The following is a 21354-nucleotide window of genomic DNA, read 5'->3' on the forward strand; positions in this document are numbered from 1 at the left end:
AATTAGGTCAACCTACGAATTAAATAACTTCACGTTCGATTTCTTATAAGGGGCTGTCCATAAAAGACGTCACACCGCAAGGGGGAGGGTTTTTTTCATAAAACGTGACCTTTTGTGACAGGGGGAAGGGGGGGAGGTTTTTGGAATATGACGTCCAATATTTTCAATGAGCGCATTTTTGAAATACCTAATTATATTACTGCTTTGCCCTATTTCCTGAAAAAATCTCCACTATAAACGTTTACATTGTATAGGAAAACGTGTATTTGTTGTAAAAGCTTCTTCTTGTAAATTCGGAAATGAGTGATGCAGGAAATCATTTCTGTTGTGATCAGCAAAAGTGTACGGAGGAGCGAGTAAATTAGCGAAATTAATAAATTTTGCCTAATATGAGTTAAAAAGAAAAAGATGCCTTCAAACGGTTTAATTTAATTTATGCACTGACAATTTTTTTAGTAATTTGATTCTCTTTGCTTCTGTGACAATTTGTGACAAAGGTGGGATGGGAAGTCAAAAATCGTTAAAAAAAAGCGTGACGTCTTTTATGGACAGCCCCTTAAAGTAAAATGATTTTTGATTTTTGTTTTCGTAAATGCATCAAGTTGAACACACCGAAATTGGACCCCATATCGATTTTTAATGATTAAGCAACATCAGAAACCATTGAGTTATTTGCAAATCAATTCAATGAAAAATTTCAAATAAGTGCCGACGAATTACGAAATTTGTTTTCAGACATTGGAAAATTGTAAATAAAATCACGAAGTAAGTAGTACCAGTGTCTACATTAATTGTTTCAATCCAGTCGATTGTTAATTTTATTACAATCACTAAGCTGCCAGTAGGTATGGGAAACATGATTATATTGTTAGTCGTTTTGAGTGATAGATATGTTGCTTCGAAAACAAAAATGACGGTTTATAAAAAACTACCATCAATTAGTCGCACCATATTTAATCCAATCGAATTCAGAAAAACAACTAATATTGTAGATGTGTGACGATAGCGAGTGAAATTTATTTTCCGTCTGCAAATATTCCTTTTTACTATCGTAGTTTTATCAGAGTTCGTTCTACACAATATTACAATAATCGTGTTTTTTCAATATCCTATTATGAACAACAAAATACAAAATAAGTGTTAGTAAAATATTTCACATATAATTATAATGTAAAAAAGAATACTGATTGCCATCTTTTACATTAGTGGTCGTTTTTGAATGTTGTCAACAAATCGAACTAATCCATAATTTTCATCTTCATTTCAGGTGCTGGTGAATCCGGAAAGAGCACAATCGTAAAACAGATGAAGTAAGTACTGATTGATTTTCATTTTATGTATTGCAGGCAAAATCATTCGTGGTTATTAAATTTTATTACCTTCTTTCATCCAGTTTTATTTGATTAAGTTCATTGAAGCTGAATCGATGAAAGCGATTTGGTTCTACTGCACAGACATTTTCATATTATGTTTGTTTATACGGTTAAACCGTCTAGATTTGATGATCTTATCTTCAGATTATTGTTAGCTGTGCTAGAGTGGATGAGAAACGATTCATTCTTTCCGTCAGGCTACAGTCACTAGTACCGAACGGTAACCAAACGTCCAAACTTGGATTATACGCAACTATTATTCATACACAGTGAGAATATAAGTGTACATGTCGAAAGTATTAAACTAATCTTCGTCTACATAGGAATACCTCCGAATTAAGACATTTTTAAATACATTAACAAAATAATTCATTTCCTAATTGTTCTTTCACTTTTAATATTATTCTATTATAAAGAATCTTTGAATTTCCGTCCCCCCTGAAAAAGTCCAGAACCGTAAGGATTCCCCTCCTTCGCGGCGCCCTGTGTACAGGGTGCGACATCTAGATGTGTCCTATTTCAACATTGAATAACTGTCCATGATGTTGTGGAACAGCTCTAACATTTCAAAGAGACAAAGGGAGTCGTGAGTGAACCCAGGTACAGCATCGGCATGGAATGGATACGGTCTGAAGTTCATGTTGTGTGTGTGTGTGTGGTAGGACCAGACTGGCGTGATCTACTTCAAGCTTCTGAAACTTTCAATGGCGTTCGCTAGTAACAACGAAGGAACTATTTGAACCGAGCAATTGCGAAAAATCAACCTGAATATAAAGATTGATTTTTTTCCATTAAACTGCATTATCGCACAAGTCGAAAGGCGTTAACGGCACGCTAGGAAGTTTCCTGTTGGAAGTGTTAGACCATGCGGCTTATTCACCAGAATTGGGCCCATCCGTCTACCCCCTCTTTGCCTCGTTTGACCATGCACTTTCTAAGCAGCGCATCGATTATTTTGAAAATTTGCGATAATGATTCATTCAGTAGTTCAACACCGTTAATTTTTTGGGCAAGGTATTCACGAAATGACAGAAAGATGGCAAACATGCATAGAAAGCGATGAAGAATATTTTGATTGAAACAACTACAACAGTTCTATTGCAATATATGTATTTTATTAGAAAAAACTGAAATCAATTGGAAGTACACCGGCCAGTTAAAAATACAAAGAAAGGACAAAAAGTTAAATTTGGTAAAAGGTCGCGACAGCAAACCACAGATAATCGGAAGAAACTTCAAACAAACTGAAACGAATAGAATGCCAAAAAAGAAAAAAGTATGTATTTAGGAGACGGCAAAACAAACAAGAAATAAGAACTATCAAATATTAGTTGTGAAATAAAAAAATGGTTACATTTTATTAGCATCGGTAAAAGCGTAATTTTGTTATTCAGAGAAATATTAATAACATCGATGCTGTAGGATAGGATGACCACAGATCGCGAATGTTTCGATTGATCCACCTTCTGAATCAGTTGCCATTAACCGACTTTTCCAAGATGTTAAATACCTTCTGATAAAAGTCAATTTTGAAGCACTGTTGGTGGAATTCATACACATGAGTTCTACTGTTTGTTCAGCCATAATGTAATGAAACATTAACGTCCCAACAAAGCGTTGAGTTTCAACATAGTCCAATTTATCATAACATTATACCGCTCTCGTCCTCAGTCGACTACATCCTGCCGGTAACTGTCCCACTTTCCATTGTCTTGGTAGTCGGTAAAGTGAGCGAAACATGCAATGTCGTCAATTTTCAGTTAAACAGGCTTGAATGGCGTGTAAAATTTATTGTTTTGGTCGCGTTATCCGTACTTTGTTTGTTTCGCTACTAATGCTCACGAAGGTTTTATCACGGAAAATTATTGATTTTAGCAGACGGAATCTATTATCCTTCATTCTTATGGAATCTGAGGGAGTAATACACTAGACCGTACAAAACTTACAAACTGGAATGCTAATGACTGCATGCTTGGCGTTTATATATGTCAAACAGGTATTCGGTAGGATAAACTAGTGCACTGTATTTTAATCTAAATGACGATGAACACGAAATCTCAGATAAAAACGTGATTAATCCACCTAGCAGTGAGATGATACCTTTTTTTGTCAATCCGCATGTGTTATTTTGCATGGATATTCTTCGGTGTTTTAGTTCTCACGACATTATTTTAATTATCGTCGTTTTAAACGGTAATTTGAGATTTTAATCACTCATTACCCTGTAATTTCGAAACTGCAAATCGTATCGAATTTCAATCTTAACGTGAGACAATCGATTGAACATTCCATGAAATGTCGAAGTAAGTTCCACTTTAGAGTTTTTCGTCATTATTTATGGTACTTCCAGAGCCGGTATTTAGGAACTAGCATAACCCAAAATGATTCGAATGGCTATAAATTAATACGCCAAACAATTTACATCTTCTATATCGGTATAAATTTTAGTCCTTTAATTTGAATTTTTGTTCTTGAAGTTCGATTTGGCCTTTTTGAAAAAATGATTGAGCTTTGAGAAACGATTCGATACTGGAACCGGAGCTCTCAAATAGGTGTAGCCGAAATCAGTTAAATTCACCTGAGTGTGTAGACATCTTTGAGAAATTGTAGTGCGAATTAAATTTTTAGGTACCTCTCGAATCGAAAACTTAATACCGCTTAAACTGAAATAAATTTATTTCGTAATCGACTATCCAAATCAGCAAACCAGATAAACATGAATCTGACTAAATTTTATAGGATTTTAAGACCTCTCATTTGAATCATAGATGATTCTTAGATTTCATTTGAATCTTAGATCGGTTCAGCCATCCACGAGAAAAATGAATTGCATTATTTTAATTTCGTTTCATATACCATCCTGTGGTTCTGCAATCAGAAGTCGGATCCAAACGTAATTCAGGAATCTTGTTCGGGAGTATACTACTTTTCATATGAATCTGAGTTTGTAGAAAACGGTTTATCCATCTCCGAGAAAATTGAGTGAAATTATTTGTCACACACGCATTTGCGGATCTCGACGAACTGAGTCGTATGGTATATGGAAGTTATGTTCTTCCAGCATTTATTGCTGTAAGTAGTTTAAATCAATATAATTATGGAATTACTTTCAACTCGAAAATGCTGCCATCATTTGGTTTACATATGCCATATTCGAAAGATTATGTTGCCAAAAACGAACCGTGCTAAAATCGGTCCAAGGCAAATTGTCATGAAAAAGGATGCTGTACACAGTCTTTTTGGTACTTAGAAACAATTGTATGTCACAGTATAAAAAATCGTATTTTCCGTTGCTCCCAAGCATTTCTTTGTCATACAGCGCTCAAAACTTCTACTGCTGGAATAAGGGGAAAAGTCGTTTACACAAAAATTTCGATATCTCCGTTAAAAATGGACGGATTTTAACAATCTATAGCTTGTTGGATAGCTATTACCGTGCGGAATCTAATTCTGAAAATATATTCTGTTTTCAAGGTCAATTGTGACAGATGTTGTCAAAAAACATTTTGACATAAAACTTTGTATAACCTAATAAGTAAACATCCGATCTCAAAATCATTCAATAGCGTTTTTGGTGACGGGAGACCTTTCATTTGAGACTAGTTTGATCAAAATCGGTCCAGCCATCTCTGAGATCTCGACCTCTTAGTTGACAACACACATACAGACACACACACATACACACACGGACATTTGCTCAGTTCGTCGAGCTGAATCGATTGGTATATGTCATTCGGCCCTCCGGGCCTCGGAAAAAATTTCTAAAGTTTGAGCAAATTCTATACCTATTTTTTATATATATAAAAAATGGTAAAAAAAACAAACGTTAACTAAAGCACGAACCAAATATTAAACTTTCAAATAACAATCAGGTTTTATACAGGAAAAAACACTTTTTTATCCACCTAGTCAGGACCGTACCCAGGATTTGGTTTCGGGAGGGGCCCAGAATGAAAAAATAATGCTACTGAAAATTGCTTAAGTAGATAATTTCCGGTGCGCCATTTACTGGCGTTTTTAACTGACACCTTAAACATTTACACTGAAACTATCATTATTAGATATTTAAATAAAATTTGTATTTGTGACTATGACCGAGAGAAAGTTATTATATTACATTTCTTAACGTTTAATGTTATGCCATTTCAATCCCACATGTTTAAGACATTCTAAGGCTGTGAACCATTTCGCGGTTATTTTTAACTGTTGGTTAAAATCTGACACTTGAGTGGTTATTTTGTGTCTAGTAGTTAAGTTTATTTGAAACTGCGGCCCATTTCAAAGTTTGACGGATGGAATGTTATTTGGGTTTATTTTGTACCGAAAATAATTTTGACTAAAGAATTGATATTAGAATTTTCTTTGCAAGATCTTTTTCAGTGTCGGAAAATAACCATCGATCTGTCAAAAATAACCATGCTTTCGAGCAGGTTTATTTTTGACAACATCAAAATAACCACTCGAGTGTTAACCAAAAGTTAAAATTAACCACTAAATGGTTCACAACCTAAATGTCCATTTCTAGAGCACAAAAATCCCCAAGACTTGTGATGAATTTTGAGAAGTGGTCCGAGATAGATCCCTTACTTCGATTTGTGGAGAACAGAAAGCATCTTCTGAATTTGTAGGTCATATTGGTTGATGGCCATACAAACTTACTTTCGCTATACAGGTTTCGGTATCAGGTTCCGGAAGTAGCGGTCTAAAATTCCAAAACGAAATTCACATCGATTTCTCAGAGATGACTTTAGGTTTGGGAATAGATAACAGTTCGAGTAGACCAAATCAGGTGAACAAGGTGAATGGGCAATTAATTGGAGCACTAAATCGTTGATTTAGTATCAAGTGATCAATTTAGTACTCCAAAACTATACTATGACAATCCCAGAAAACAGGCATCATAATCTTTCCGACTCATTAAGCCTCCCTTCCAGACACTCATGCCGCGACGACTTCAGTCCATTGTCGTTTAATCATTTATTTCTCTGGCGTATAATAATGGATCCAGCCAAACTTGTACTCGAAGTGTACTTGCGCTTGTCTTTTTAGTCCTGAATAAGTATGTGCGAGATCCAGCGACAGGATATCTTTCTAATTTGCAGAATCTTTTTTTTTTCAATTATAGATGTTTTAACCTTATGGTCATTCGTCTCTTCGGGGTAGGAAAACTTTCTGATCCTATGTTCGGGGTTGGGAATCGAACCCAGGCGGGCTGCGTGAAAGACATCGACTTACCCATCACGCAATACCCGTCCCCTTGCAGAATCTTGCTCAACTATGGTAAGCTCGCGCAATTTCATATTCCAGTCATCCAGAAGAATAAAGTGTATTTTTATTATTGTCGTTCATTTTGCCCCGTATTTAATTTTCATTTTATTTAGTTTTGACACTGTTCGCTTCGAATCAAACATTTTTTTTTTATTTCTGTTTCTGATTTCGGGAGGGGCCAGGGCCCCTCGGGCCCCCCCTCTGGGTACGTGCCCGCACCTAGTAGTATACTGATGCCTTTCTCATATTACTTATATTTTTTAAAATATCACTAGAAGATTCTGTCAAAAAAATTTTTTTTTCAATCTTGAATAAAATAAGAAAATTTTTTTTGGGTATGAACTAACATAAGCTTTTGAATTTTTAAAAAGTTATGTCAAGTTAATAAGATTTTTTTTAATTTGGATCGTCGCACTAAATGACACACTCTGTTTTAGTTCCGGAACTGGAAGTCGGATCCGGATGAAATTAAACAGCATCTTATGGGACTATAGGAGCTTTTGATCATAAGTTTGTGGAAATCGATCAAATCATATCTGAGAAAGTTTAGTGAGTGTCGTTTTAGAATTTTTGACCACTATTCCCGGAACGTCTGGAACCGGGAACTGGGAACCGGTAAAGCAAAGTCGATTCTTTTAGTAAGTAACTAATATAGTCTACAAAATCAGTTTTGAGCCGAATCTAGAAGAATTTTGCCCTTTTTGAATCGTCGCTCTAAATAACGGTGTGCAATTTTAAACACACTTCACCCTATGAAAGCATGATTTTATTTTATGAGTGACATTATTTGACACATACTCCCACATATACATACACACACAGACATTGCTCAATTCGATGAACTGTGTCGAATGGTATAGAATATTATTTTTCAAGTGATTGCATAAACTTTCTATATGAGAAAGGCAATCAGTATAGTTTTATAGAAAAGCATCGTTATCATAATTTCGTGATAATACTAACAAGTAGATACAAATTGAATAAAAGTATTACAGATTTACATATTTTTAAATGTGGCAATCCTGCACGTAATACGAAATCGAACAAACCACGCTGCGAACGGATAAAAGCCGGTGATGTTTTCTTCTTCCGTACCAACACGTACCAGTTTTGCATCGTCATTTTGAATGACGATTTGAATGTTTTGACAATCATTACCCTATAATTTCGGAACCGGAAGTCGAATCTGGATGAACTTGCAGAATATCTTTTAAGACAATGAGAGCTTTAATCCGAATGATGATTCGTAAAAAAACGTTAGACGTTGCTGAGAAATCGAAATGAGTTTCGTTTTCGAATCATTTCTTCATCGATAATGCTTTCGGAACTGAAAACCGAGGACTAGTAGTCCCAAAGAAGTTTGCAAACTAGATGAATTTAGAAATAAGTTTTATAAAAATGTGCACCTCGTTTCACCATCGCTAATGAAAAAATGCTCATGAAATTGAAAATTTTTACTAATCGCACTGTAATACCGGAACCGGAAGTCGGATCTGGATCAACTTTCCGGGGACTTATTAAAGCCTTTCAAGACCTTTTATGCTTTTTTTTTAATGTTTTTTAACGATAACTCTAGAAAAATTCGCAAAATTGTTGTTATTTTTTCATCCGATCTGGTCCTTTGTTGAGTGTGCACACACACAAAACTATGGTAATAATATGGATGAAAACGTTTTATTTTGCTAGCTTCAAATATTACTTCAATATTCCATACAAGTCCCTTCGAAGACAGCACGAACGATTTAAGTTTGAACGATTATCACTGCATGAATATTCGTTCTCAGTTCACTTAAAGTCATTCGATGGTTTGTTTTAAAGTGAATCTCAACTGTATAGGAGAGACATTCACACCAGCAGCATCGGCTTCGTTAGCACCCGAATGCACGAACATGTCCGAATATCAGAGAGACTTCCGAGTGAAGGCAATAGATGTTTAGGCAACATTGGGTGAAAGTTTGAAGTTTATGGCTTATCGCAACTCAAAACCAACAAATTTAGCTTAGAAAAATTTTCCCGAATCTCACAGTATCAAAGTTTTTGAGAAGTTGATGATCAACTTATGCCACTCGGTCTGAAATACTTGAGTTCAAGTAACTGAGAGGCCCCTACAGATGTATACTAGTGTAAATCAGTTTGCAAAGAAACTTTGTGATTAGGAAAACGATGTAGGTTCGAGTCCTCTCTCTGAGGGACATTTTTTCGCAAACTTCACTACACTTTATGGTGTTACGAAAATTTCTAACAAGATAAACAAGTTTCGTTCTCAACAACACTTTGGGATAACCATATTGTAGTATTGTAACTGTTTCGAAAGAGATTTGTTATAAACTGATATCTGTTCTACGATGCATAGCTATTTATAAAGACTTGTGCAGTTGTTTATTCGTTTTCATTAGTTTGTTTCGAAATGCGAAATTCGAAAATAACTTTCAGCAAAACAACGTAAAAAAAATGTGTACAAATGGTGCACAGAACGCAAACTGTCACTGAGAAAGATAGCAAAAATGGAAGGAGCAAGTGAGAAAGCCGTGCGAAATGCAATCAGGAAGTTCGGTGAGGATAACACCTTTGAGGATAAACCGAAAACGGGTTGAAAAAAAGGTCCTGCTAACCCTCAGTTGGATAAACGTATACTGAAGGCGTTCGAGCAAAAGAAGGAGGTTTCAGTTCGGGATGTGGCCAAAAAAATGGACACTTCGAAATCAAATGTTCTTCGAAATCAAAGGGCAATTCGAAATCAAAGGGCACTTCGAAATCAAACGTTTGAATCTTCGAACCTATAAGAAGCAGAAACAACCAAAACGTAGTACGAAACAAGAAGCATCGATCAGGCCGAGGGTTCGAAAGCTGTACAATACGATTCTAGCTGGAAATTTGAACTGCATAATCATGGACGACGAAACCTACGTTAAACTCGATTACAAATCCTTGCCGGGACCACAATATTATACGGTGCGAGAAGGGCAAGTGTTAAACGATTGAAGTCGAAAAATTTGGTAAAAAAGCTATGGTCATACAAGCAATTTGTAGCTGCGATAAGATTTCGAAACCCTTCATCACCACTGCTTCAATGAACAGCGAAATATACATCAAGGAATGTTTACAAAAACGACTTTCACCCATGATTCGAAGCCACAAGGATCCTGTTGTCTTCTGGCCAGATCTTGCTTCTTGCTGCTACTTGAAATCAACGGTAGAATGGTATACTACCAAAAATGTCACCTTCGTCCCAAAAGACGTGAACCCACCAAATTGCCCACAACTTCGACCAATTGAGGAATTTTGAGCATTAACGAAGGCACATCTTAGGAAACATGTCTCGGCAGCCGAAACCATTCAACAGTTCGAAAAAGATTTGAAAAAAATTTCAAAACTTGTCGCCAAGAAGTCTGTACGAAATTTAATGAGGAACGTTCGCAAGAAGGTGCACCAACTAGTCTACAATGGCTAAGTAGCAAATGTTGACAATAATATTCTGTTGTTGTAGTCTAATATTATCAGTATATCGAATAAAATTTGAATATCTAACACTTGTGAATTATTTACAGCGAAATCAAAGTGCGTTCATACTTTCTGGGGCAGTCTTTATGCCTTGTTCTTAAGGGAGGGGTAGGGTCTAAATGATGAAAAAAATCATCATTTTTGCGATATTTTTTCAGAATTATCGTTCAACAAAATAAATTCAAATGATTTGCATGTTAAAAAGCATCATTCGAAAACATTTTGTGATATTTTCGTGGAAAAATATTGGGAAATAAGTCGGTGAAGAGGTATTTTTGAGGACACTTCTTAAAAATCAAGATTTGCTGTGTCCACTGTATCTCAGCGCAGACTAATCAGAAATGAACAAATCAAAGCAGCATAGTTAAAGTAGAAGTTTTTCTAGACCCCAACGTTTCAGTTTGATTTTTTTTATTTTTGAATTTTTGGTGGTTGTTCAAAGTGAAAACTACGATTTTTCACGAAAAAATCCTTTATTTTGTAGATGTAAAATCTCCCCAAAGTAACAAACAACAAAAAGGAAATCGTAGGGGTCTGGTTTTTTATATGTAGAAAGTGTGTGCAAAATTTGAACAAAATTGGTGCAGTAGTTTTTTAATGACGATGGATACGGACTTTAAAAACCTGCTTTCGAGAAAAACGCGTTTCAAGTTTATTGTCTATTAAATAAATGGAAACAATTTCCTACACAAGGGAACCCGTAGGGTCTAACATTTTCAAAAAATCATATTTTTTCTTTTATAATTTATTATAACGAAACATTTTGAGAATGTTTTGTCAAGTTTTGAAGTCAATCAAAGCAGAAGGTGTGGGTCTATGCGCCGAGTTCTTATTTATTCGCAATATGAGATAAACGAAGATAAAGGCCCATAACTTGCTGAGTTTTGTTCCGGTAGGCATGAAAATTTCACAGAATATTCTTGAAATGTTTTACTATAAGAAAATACAAAGAAAAAAATAAATGATTTTTCAAAAGTGTTAGACCCTACTCGCCTCTCAACGGCAACATGTTGCTTACTTATAATTTTCTCTATCGGCGAAATGTATCTACATATTTGTGGCTTCAAAACAACTCGCGTTTTTAAATGTTCACATACTACAATTACTTCACTTACCTAAATTAGGTTAAAGAATACAAACGAAAAATAATCTATGTGCAAAAAGTATGGAGTTTTTCTTAGCAACAAACCAATTCGTTTCGAATAGCATAAATACTTTGCGCTATCGAGACAAAGCATTATCAACTTGTCCACTTTTTCTTTTCTGAGAAGTGGCCTCTCTCGTCGCTAACAGCTTTTTGATATTCACTTTGGAACATGCAACTTTCTTTTGTAGTTTCCATCACCATTTGGATACGTATAGATTGTCCCTGCCATGCAATGAAAACTGTAACCAGTAGCACACGAGTGTTCTTTTGTGAATCTTGTCGCTGTCCTCTTCTTTCGGAAGTTAGTAACAGGCGGAAATGTGTTCGTATGTCAACGGGCATATCTGAGTTGAGTGGAAAGCTTACCTGGGGTGAAGAATACAATGTTCCTTTTGTTTTTGTTTTGTTCAGTTATCTGCATAGTATAGTTCTGATAACTGTTGCTTTCCAGCGAGTAGAATAAAGGATGACAATAGATTGATCGTTGGTATAAAGCTGTTTGAGCTAATGATGGAATGATAGAGTTCCTGATAAATTGATACCCTTCATATTGTCCCTTTTTCCTGATCGCGTGGGTGAAAAGGTATTATTGCGAAGCTACAATCCATAGGAACTAGAAAGATTAATCCAACTTTTAAACCAATAATCTTTAGTATATTGAACCTTTTATACATCCTTAGATCCAATCATCAAACAATGAGTATTAACAGAATTTGAATCATTATCAGTTTAATAATACATAATTTCGTCCTTTTTCCAGAATTATTCACGAAAGTGGCTTCACGTCAGAAGACTTCAAACAGTACCGACCCGTAGTGTATAGCAACACAATACAATCATTAGTTGCAATATTACGAGCAATGCCAAATCTTAGTATCGCCTTTGGAAATAATGAGCGAGAGGTAAGTTCTGAATGAGTGATTCATTGATTTTAAACCAAATACCCAAACGATTCAGAAATATTCCGGTTAACTAGAGTTGCTAAACTGTATTATTAAAACTATTGAACAATCAGGAGATTTTGGTTGTAAAGTAATCGGTTTATGTAAAAAAACATTTATTTCATTTCATTTTCTTTACGTTTCGTCTTCGACTCATCAATGCTTTGGCAATTCAAATTCAACTGTCATGTCCACCTAGCAGTTTAATTTAAATCGCCAAGCCGACGCAAAGTTTGCACTATATTTGTATCATTGCAGTATTACATAAATAGTGTAAGCTTTGCGTCTGCTTAGCGGTTCAAATTCTTATACCAGTTCAATTTGTTCTGATAAATGTGAAGGTGAAACGTGAAGAAACCGATTTATTTGTTTTTTTTTTTAAATTGAAAAATGCACTGCGACTCTTATTAGTGGTGGTATTTTGCATAATTTGACCATTCTGTTTCAACAGACTTCGTAGCCTCTGTGTACGGAACTGGTTGTAAGACAAGCGCCTTATTCATTAAATCGCTTACCCGGGACACTTATTGCGGAACCCAATTCTCTAGCTGAGAATAAATACTTTTAAAACTTTCTTCTTTGTATTTCTTTGTTTCGATTATAGAGGTTTTAACCTCTTCGGGCCAGAAAAACATTCTGACCCTATGTGCGGGGTTGGGAATCTAACCCAGACGGGCTGCGTGAAAGGCATCGACTTACCCATCACGCTATACCCGTCCCCGTTTAAAACTTTCAATAATTTTCAATAATATAAGAAACAACAAGAATCTGTGGGTTCGATCGATTTGGTATTCTCTGCAATGTTTCAGGTAATTGTAAGGACTATGCAAAAATATTTATTACTGTTGAAAAAAACATATTTTCAAAACAACACTTAAAGTCCAAATATCCCAAGAAATGTGTTTTTTTAGTTTACCTAAATTCGAAATAAAATATTGTCGAGTTATTAGAATGAAGAAATAATATTGGAAAAAGTTATATATGTTCCAAATAATGTAAATTTTTAAAGATCATGAATCGATATTTTTTTGTATATTTTTCAACAAAATTTTATATATGAACGCTGAATTTTCTATAAGAATGATGTTAATCAAAACTTTTCTATATACTACAGTTCTTGAGATAGCGTGGTTTGAAAAAAAAATTGGGAAATTTGTATGTTTGTTACGATTTTGCATATTCTTTGAATCTTGTTAACAAAGGAACAGATTTTCTTGAAATAGTAGATAAATTATTAAGCAAAAGCTAGTATCTATTCTATGATGTTTTTTTTCATAACATTAGAATATATATAATATATTAGAAAAGCAATATATATTTTTTGTAAAGAATCAGAATTCATCAAAAACATTTAAAATTTGCTATTCGTGTCGTTTTGAGTTGAACAAACCAAATGGTTATGATCAAAAAAGAACCGGAATTTTATTAAAAAACGTAAAGTTTCAATTTTTAATATATTTTCGTTATCATCGCCTTCAAAGGAATCTCCTCCTGCGGCAATACATGCATGCCAACGCTTGATACAATTTTCCATACAGGTTTTATAGGCCGCCGAAGGTATGGCATTTAGTTCACGCAGCGAATTCTCTTTTATGGTCTCTATGGTCTCAAAACGCGTTCCCCGCAATGGCAATTTGAGTCTGGGGAAGAGGAAAAAGTAACAGGGGGCATATCTGGAGAGTACGGTGCTTGGTTGATGATATTGGTTGAGTTTTTGGCCAAAAACTGCGACACAACCAACGCTGTTTTTGAATGAAATTCAGCATTTTTTGCACCAGCCGAGAAGCGACGCGTTTCAAACCCAAAACATCAGTTAAATGTGTTCGGCTGATCCATAAGAGATACCCAACAACACAGCAATCTCTCTAATCGGTATAGAACCATTTTGCAACACGATTTGCTTCGCCGATTCAATGTTTTCTTCAGTAACAGATGTTGTTAGGCGGCCAGGGATCTCATCATGATCCAAGCTTGTACGACCACCTTTGAAGCGTTTATACCCCTCGTATGCCTTTTATAACATTTTCAACGTTTCGGAACACTTAAATCCATTTGCAACACAAAATTTGATGCGCGCACGTAGTTCTAAATTTTCTACCATTATAAAAATCGCCACACGAAAATTTTTCAACTTCTTTGTATAGACGCCAAACAAAAAATAATCGTGCGATATGCGTCAAAATTTGACAGAATGTGTATAAAAGTGTTGCCAACGTTGAGAGAATAAAAGTTTACCGATTGGAAAAGCGCGGGAATTTTAAAATGAAAATTCCGGTTCTTTTTTATCATAAGGTATCTAGTACCGATGACTTATCGAGTAGTGAAGAGGAAGATGCTTGTATGGATGTTCAGAGTCAGGAAACAATAAAACCAACAACAGAAACACCAATAGAATCAAAAAAACTCCAATTTGATTGTTCTCAGTCAGAAAACATTAGAAGCGACGTCAGTAACATCAATAGAGACAACGGTTTCATTCCCTTGCTTGTCGTGACCTTTCATACATGAAACTTATTTATCATTTCATAAAGAAAAGTGGAATTTCAATTTAATAAAGGCCCCTTTTAAGACTTAGTTCTGATTCCAGCTGCGTCCATGAGTTCAACCAATAGCTAAATTAGAATAAAAATTATGTAATGATACAAACAAACTCGAAACAGTTTATGAAATTATCAACAAAATGTCTGAAAATAACAGCTTATTTTATAATTTATAGAAGTTAATCGTTTGGTTCAAATAATATTTCCGAGTAGATTTTATAATTAATGACGAGTTACCTAAGATGATATTTAAGCTATAAGAGAATATGTTTTAATAAATTCAAAACGTTGTGACTATGTTTGAATTAAATTAGGATAAGAATTTTATGTAAAAGTGATGCTACGGCGAAGAAAAACTTATGTAAACTGCCTTAAGAAATAAACGTATTTATGAAAACAAAAAAACGGTTTCATTCCAGAAAACATCCAAAAAGTTAATATTAATATTATCAATGAATTAATCTCGATTATTGCCGTGACCAAAATAAAAATTTGTTCTGTTAAATATATTATGGAGAAATATCACGAGATCATAAACAGCATTAGATGACATATATTTGCTCTAAACAAAGAAGTTAGTTCTGATGAATTCGACGCGTTGTATGAAATAACTGAGCAGCTCAAAGGATAGTTTTCCAGTGAAGTAACGACAAGGGCTGCACAATTTCAAGTCTTTTAACTGTAATGCCGACAAAATAAAGAAACTTTTTAATATGACGATATATACGGCAACGGAAACAAAAAGATTACTGAATGAGAGCGGTGTGCATTCTACTATTGGATTGAGGGAGTAGACTAGATAAAAATATGAATAACACTTTTATTCAATTTTACGTGGGTGATGAAACCAGCTGGCCAATGCCTGGCCGTATAACAATTAAGAATGATTGAAAACGCCAAGCTGTTAAAAAAGGCTTAGGCGATTTAGGGATTGAACACTGAAATACAAATTGAATTTTCATCCTTTGCTCAACTCTGGCCTAACACTGCAAACAGGCTCAAGTTCACAACGTGTGTGTATGTACCATTCACGAAAACGTAAATATCACCAATGTTTTTGAACAATGGGTCACAAGTGATAGATGCAATATATAAACAAAACAACAGAATAAAGAGTAATAAAAAATTTTATCATGATCTTCAAAAATTCACAATATTTCAAAACTATGTAACTTTTTCAATTTTTTTTTCTCCATTCTGAAAATTTGACAGTTCTTTATTTTGGACTTCAGCTACAGCATATTAATTCAAAACAAAAATACTTGTTTTGAGATAATTGAATTTCAAGTGTTATTTTAAAAATAAAAAAAGAAGACAAATTTTTCATCAGTACTAATTTTTTTATATAGTTTTTATAATTACCTAAAACATTACCAAATCGATCGGACCCACAGATTCTGGGGTGTATATTATTGAAAAATGTCTAGGGATTTTTTTTAAGTTCCTTCGCAAAAGTTAGGTTAGAGTAAAAATGGTAAACTTATGATACAAGTTGCCTCTTTTGATCATAAAGAATGCATATGCAAAATTTGAGCCAAATAAAAAAATTCGGAACAGAAAAACTGTCTGACTCCATGTGCGGGGTTTCGATCGTATTGTTTCGATTCGTATCGAGATGATATGTACTTTATCAATTAATACATAAAATTATTCACCACAAGATGTGCTCGAGTTGAATTCACTAATCACAATTAGTAAAGCCTTTAACGGTTGCTGGGTCTGTCAACAACATGAAATCAACCCACAAACCACAATCACAAGCGTGCCTGGCCAATTGAGATTTTACAGTAGCTATCAGACACTGGATATAGTAGTACAATACCGTGATTGAATATCTGTTTACAGCTTTTGAACCGTATTGTGGTTAAACGGAAGCAACTAATAATGGTGGAGCGTCCAAAAAATTTATATATTTCATCTACTTTGCATTCTTGCTTTAGCCCCTGTGATAGAATGGAAAATTCCTACTTACACAAAAGAAACGCGCACAATATTAGTGCTATAGTTAATGATTTAAAATAAATTATTTTTGTGGGATTGGTAGCAGCCAAGATGCTAGTGAGTTAAATAAAGACGCTTGGCATTCATGCCAGTATTCTCTAAGCGTGGTGGAACAATATGCGACTAATTCCATGTATGTTATCCCCAAGAATATAAATACATGGAACTGTCCTGAACTAAGTTCAATCGAAACTTACTGGATCATGATGAAGCATGAACTCAGCAAAAGGCAAAATATTAAAAGATACCGGATACGACCAGCAAAAGTATCGAAATTTTCACCCAACAACCTCCAGTGATTGATGTAATGTATGTAAATTGAACTTAATACACACTCTTAGACACAAAGAAACTGCTAGTGGAGTAACGATGCCTGTCTCATTTATAAGAAATCGACTATGCCAAAACCGAAAAAGGAAGATCGTGATGACTGTAGTGAACTCAATAAAATAAATAAATAAATTTGAATGCGTCAGGGTTATTTCGCCGAAAGCCATCATTTCACCGTATGACATTTCGCCAAAGGGTCAGTTCGCCGAATGAATTAATTTAAAAAAAAACGTGCTTAATCCACCTAGCAGTAAGAAGATTTTTTTATCAATACGCATGTGTTCTTTGCATGAATATTCTTCGCTGTTTCAGTTTTCATGACATTATTCTTATGTCCGTCGTTTTAAGTGGCAATTTGAGTTTTTATTCACTCATTACTCTGCAATGTCGAAACTGCAAATCAGATCGAATTTGAATCTAAAAGTGTAACAATCGATTAAACATTCCATGATATGTCGAAGTGATTTCCACTTTAGAGTTTAGGGTAATTTAAAGTACTCCCAGAGCCGGTATTCAGGAACCAGCATAACCCAAACCGATTCGTATGGCCATATGACGAATAAATTGCAATATTTTTGAGTCCAACTTTAAAGCTTTTCGGGATTGTCATCTTCTATATCGCTTTGAATTTTAAAAATTCATTATCCTACAATTCCAGAATCGGAAGTCAGAATTGGATAAAATTTGATTTTTTTGATTGGTTTCGGTGTAGCCGAAGTCAGACAAATTCACCTGAGTAGCTGTATAGTTTACATTTGTTTCAAAATGTTTGCAAATCAGTGTAGACATCTTTGAGAAATCGTAGTGCGAATAAAATTTTTGGGTGCCTTCCGAATCGAAAACTGAATACCACTAAAACTAAAATAAGTTCATTTGGTTATCGATTATCCAAATCTGCTAATCCGATAATCCTGATTAATTTATGTGAAATGGACATTTTTATACTAATCACCCTGTATCCCCGAAACCGGAAATTGGACCTGACTGAAAAGCAAAATGTTTTATGGGATCTTAGAACTTTTCATTTTAATCCTAGATGATTCTTAGATTTTATATGAATCTTAGATCGGTTCAGCCATCTACGATAAAAATGAATTACACAGTTTTAATCGTTAATCGTTTCACATATAATCCTGTAGTTCCGGAACCAGAGGTCGGAACCAAACATAATTCAGAAACCTTGTTTAGGAACATGCGACTTTTCATATGAATCTGAATTTGTAGAAAACGGTTGAGCCATCTCCGAGAAAATTGAGTGAAATTATTTGTCACACACGCATCTGCTGATCTCGACGAACTGATTCAAATGGTATATGGGTGTTATGTTCTTCCAGCATTTATTGCTGTAAGTAGTTTAAAACAATATAATTATGTAATTGCTTTCAACTCGAAAATGCTGACATCATCTGGTTCATCATATGATATATTCGAACGATTATGTTGCCAAAAACGAAGCTTGCTAAAATCTGACCGAAGCAAAATATCATGACAAAGGATGCTGTACACAGTCTTTTTTAAACTTAGAAACAATTGTATGTAACAGTGTAAAAATTCGTGTTTCACGTTGCTACCAAGCATTGCTTTTTCATACTATGCACAAAACTCCAACTGCTGGAATAGGGATGAAAGTCGCTTACACCAAAATTTCGATATCTCCGTTAAAAATGGACGGATTTTAACAATCTATGGCTTGTTGGATAGGTATTACCGTGCGAAATCTAAGTCTGAAAATATATTCTGTTTTCAAGGTCAAGTGTGACAGATACTGTCAAAAAACTAAAAATTTTGACATAAAACTTCGCATAACTCAAAAAGTAAATATCCGATCTCAAAACCATTCAATAGCGTTCTGGGTGACGGGAAGACCTTTCATTTGCGACTTGTTTGATCAAAATCGGTCCAGCCATCTCTGAGATCTCGACCTCTTAGTTGACAACACACATACACACACGGACATTTGCTCTGTTCGTCGAGCTGAATCGATTGGTATATGGTCATTTTGATGACCTGCAATCCTACTCCTGAAATAATCCATAAAGACTTATAATTTTATAGATTGATTCATGATCGTCAGAGCGGACTTCCCAAGAAAACTTGTTGACTTTATTAGTTACTAAACATCAACGCATTTGCTTTAGTGTCTCTACCAGGCATATGTTTGCGGTATTTTCCGATAACTGAGTGCAAATGAAAAATATCTAATGCGGCTTCACTCGTGTGCTTGTTCATGGTTTGTCCAACCTTGCTATCCCTTGTTCGGACCTAACTGAAGTAAAGAAACCTAATTTTGAATAGACCAGGCAAACGAGACTATTGCAGGTTTGTATGCGGGAGGCCGCCGCTTTTTGCGGAATTACCTTTTCGACGAAACGATCCTTTCTGCGAAATAACCCTTTCGTCGAAATTACCTTTTCGGCGAAACGACTTTCAGTGACAAGTCAATCGGCTCAAAAACTTTCAGCGAAAAGGTATTCGCCGAAATGATCCCATTTGAATAACTTTGAGATCAATTTTTTAACGTTTCGTACCTTTTTTATGCCTTCTCTTCTATGACGATTTGAAAATTCCATTATAGTCAAGATGATTGTAGAGTCTTTAAATCTGAGTTTGGGACAATCAGTTCATCCATCTCTGAAAAACCAATGTTAATTCCATTCCATTCATTTGAATTTTAGCCATCTTGGAGTAAATTGAGTGACATTATTTTCAATGTTTAACAAGTATCACTATATGCCGGAATCGGAAGTCATATCCTGACGAAATTGCATTTTTTTTAAATCTTAAGACCTTTTATTTAAATTCAGCTTTGTAAAAGTCAATTCATTTATGTTTGAGAAAATCAAGAGCCGCGTACACACGCTGAGTTGCAATAATTTCAAAATCGCGTATTAATACTAACAACCAATCGAAGCCTAGACTTTTAAGAAACTTATAATTCACTGATGATTGTTATAGTTCTGATATACCTTTAAATAATTTCCAGTGCGACGCAAAAATGGTGTTCGACGTGGTACAGCGAATGCACGATACAGAACCATTTTCGGAAGATCTACTGTTAGCAATGAAAAGACTGTGGTCGGACTCCGGTGTGCAAGAATGCTTTTGCCGCAGCAATGAGTACCAGCTAAACGATTCTGCTAAATAGTGAGTAAACAACTTTCACTAGAATCCCAGTAGGGATACATAACAAGAAATACAAACGAGGATTCCACATTGTATATATTTCAGGGCAACATGACGTCAAAATCTCATCTACTAAATAATGTTATCTTATTTTATTCCATACAGTTATTTACATAAATACTTTATTACATCTCCCGTATATTCTCAGTAAGCGAATTTCCTTCGCCTAGCGGTAACAACTTCTATTTCCTATTAGAGTGCGCATCTTTCTACGTTACACTATTTTTATCACCGCTATTCTTGTATCTAAGGAACGGTTACGTTCGGATAACCACTGCAGTCAGTTCCTGCGTTCTGTTAGTTTAAATTTTAGTGGATTGTCAGGAATATAAGTTGGGTTGACTTTGTAGGTTAGTTTGTCATAATTATACTCGACATGGTACCGTCGGAAAAGCTGTAAAGATAAACAAAAAATGGAGGTAAACCAAAATAATTAATTGACAGCACTGTACTTACTTTTGACAATAGGATTTGTAGCTCACACTCGGCGAATCGCCGCCCAATGCAAGTACGTCGACCATATCCGAATGGTAAGCTGACATAAGGATGAATTTTTTGACCCGCGTGTGGACATCCGGCGTACTCTTTCAGCTCACCCCGTTTGAGCCATCGCTCTGGTAAGAATCGATCCGGTTCTGGGAAGTACTCTTCCAAATTGGAAACGACCAAATGTGGGAATATGACATGGGTCTGAAAGCAAAAGTCGGTATGAATAATGGATGGAATAGAGAAGCGTTTCCGTTTTCCGAGCTCGTGGCCAACGAGTAGGCACGGTTCGGTGTATTACCCCTTTGGGAATGTGGTATCCTCCGATAACAGCGTCTGACTGGAGACTCCTTCCGTTACCGATTACTACCGGATACATTCTGTAAAAAAAAAAAAAATTGCGGTGAATTTGCAATTTTCCAGAGATGTTTTTAATGAGAAATGCTTATTAAATTAAAGTTTTAAACCAAATAGAGCCGTAAATCACTCAATGCTCTATGGTATTGTTGTTCTATGAACTTTTTTGTTTCGGTTATAGTGGTGATTATATGAGCAATGTGAAGCAGTTTGGTATCGACCAGCTC

The 21354-nt window shown here is 35.1% G+C and overlaps 2 protein-coding genes across 14 annotated transcripts in view; one reads left to right on the forward strand and one right to left on the reverse strand.

The window, feature by feature from the left end:
- Positions 1-21354, forward strand: part of LOC131438489 (G protein alpha o subunit) — a 146905-nt gene that overhangs the window by 48958 nt on the left and 76593 nt on the right. For all 9 annotated transcript variants that reach the window (XM_058608561.1, XM_058608562.1, XM_058608564.1 and 6 more), the window contains exons 3-5: positions 1268-1310; positions 12050-12191; positions 20085-20245. In XM_058608561.1, the coding sequence (XP_058464544.1) occupies positions 1268-1310; positions 12050-12191; positions 20085-20245 (346 nt within the window). The remainder of the gene's footprint in view (positions 1-1267; positions 1311-12049; positions 12192-20084; positions 20246-21354) is intronic.
- Positions 20355-21354, reverse strand: part of LOC131438488 (probable cytochrome P450 49a1) — a 33164-nt gene continuing 32164 nt past the window's right edge. For all 5 annotated transcript variants that reach the window (XM_058608555.1, XM_058608553.1, XM_058608552.1 and 2 more), the window contains exons 9-11: positions 21072-21150; positions 20741-20974; positions 20355-20678 (exon numbers count right to left, since the gene is read on the reverse strand). In XM_058608555.1, the coding sequence (XP_058464538.1) occupies positions 20565-20678; positions 20741-20974; positions 21072-21150 (427 nt within the window). In that variant the 3' untranslated portion in view covers positions 20355-20564. The remainder of the gene's footprint in view (positions 20679-20740; positions 20975-21071; positions 21151-21354) is intronic.

The sequence above is a fragment of the Malaya genurostris genome, chromosome 3, assembly GCF_030247185.1.
Source record: "Malaya genurostris strain Urasoe2022 chromosome 3, Malgen_1.1, whole genome shotgun sequence".
Classification (NCBI taxonomy): Eukaryota; Metazoa; Arthropoda; class Insecta; order Diptera; family Culicidae; genus Malaya; species Malaya genurostris.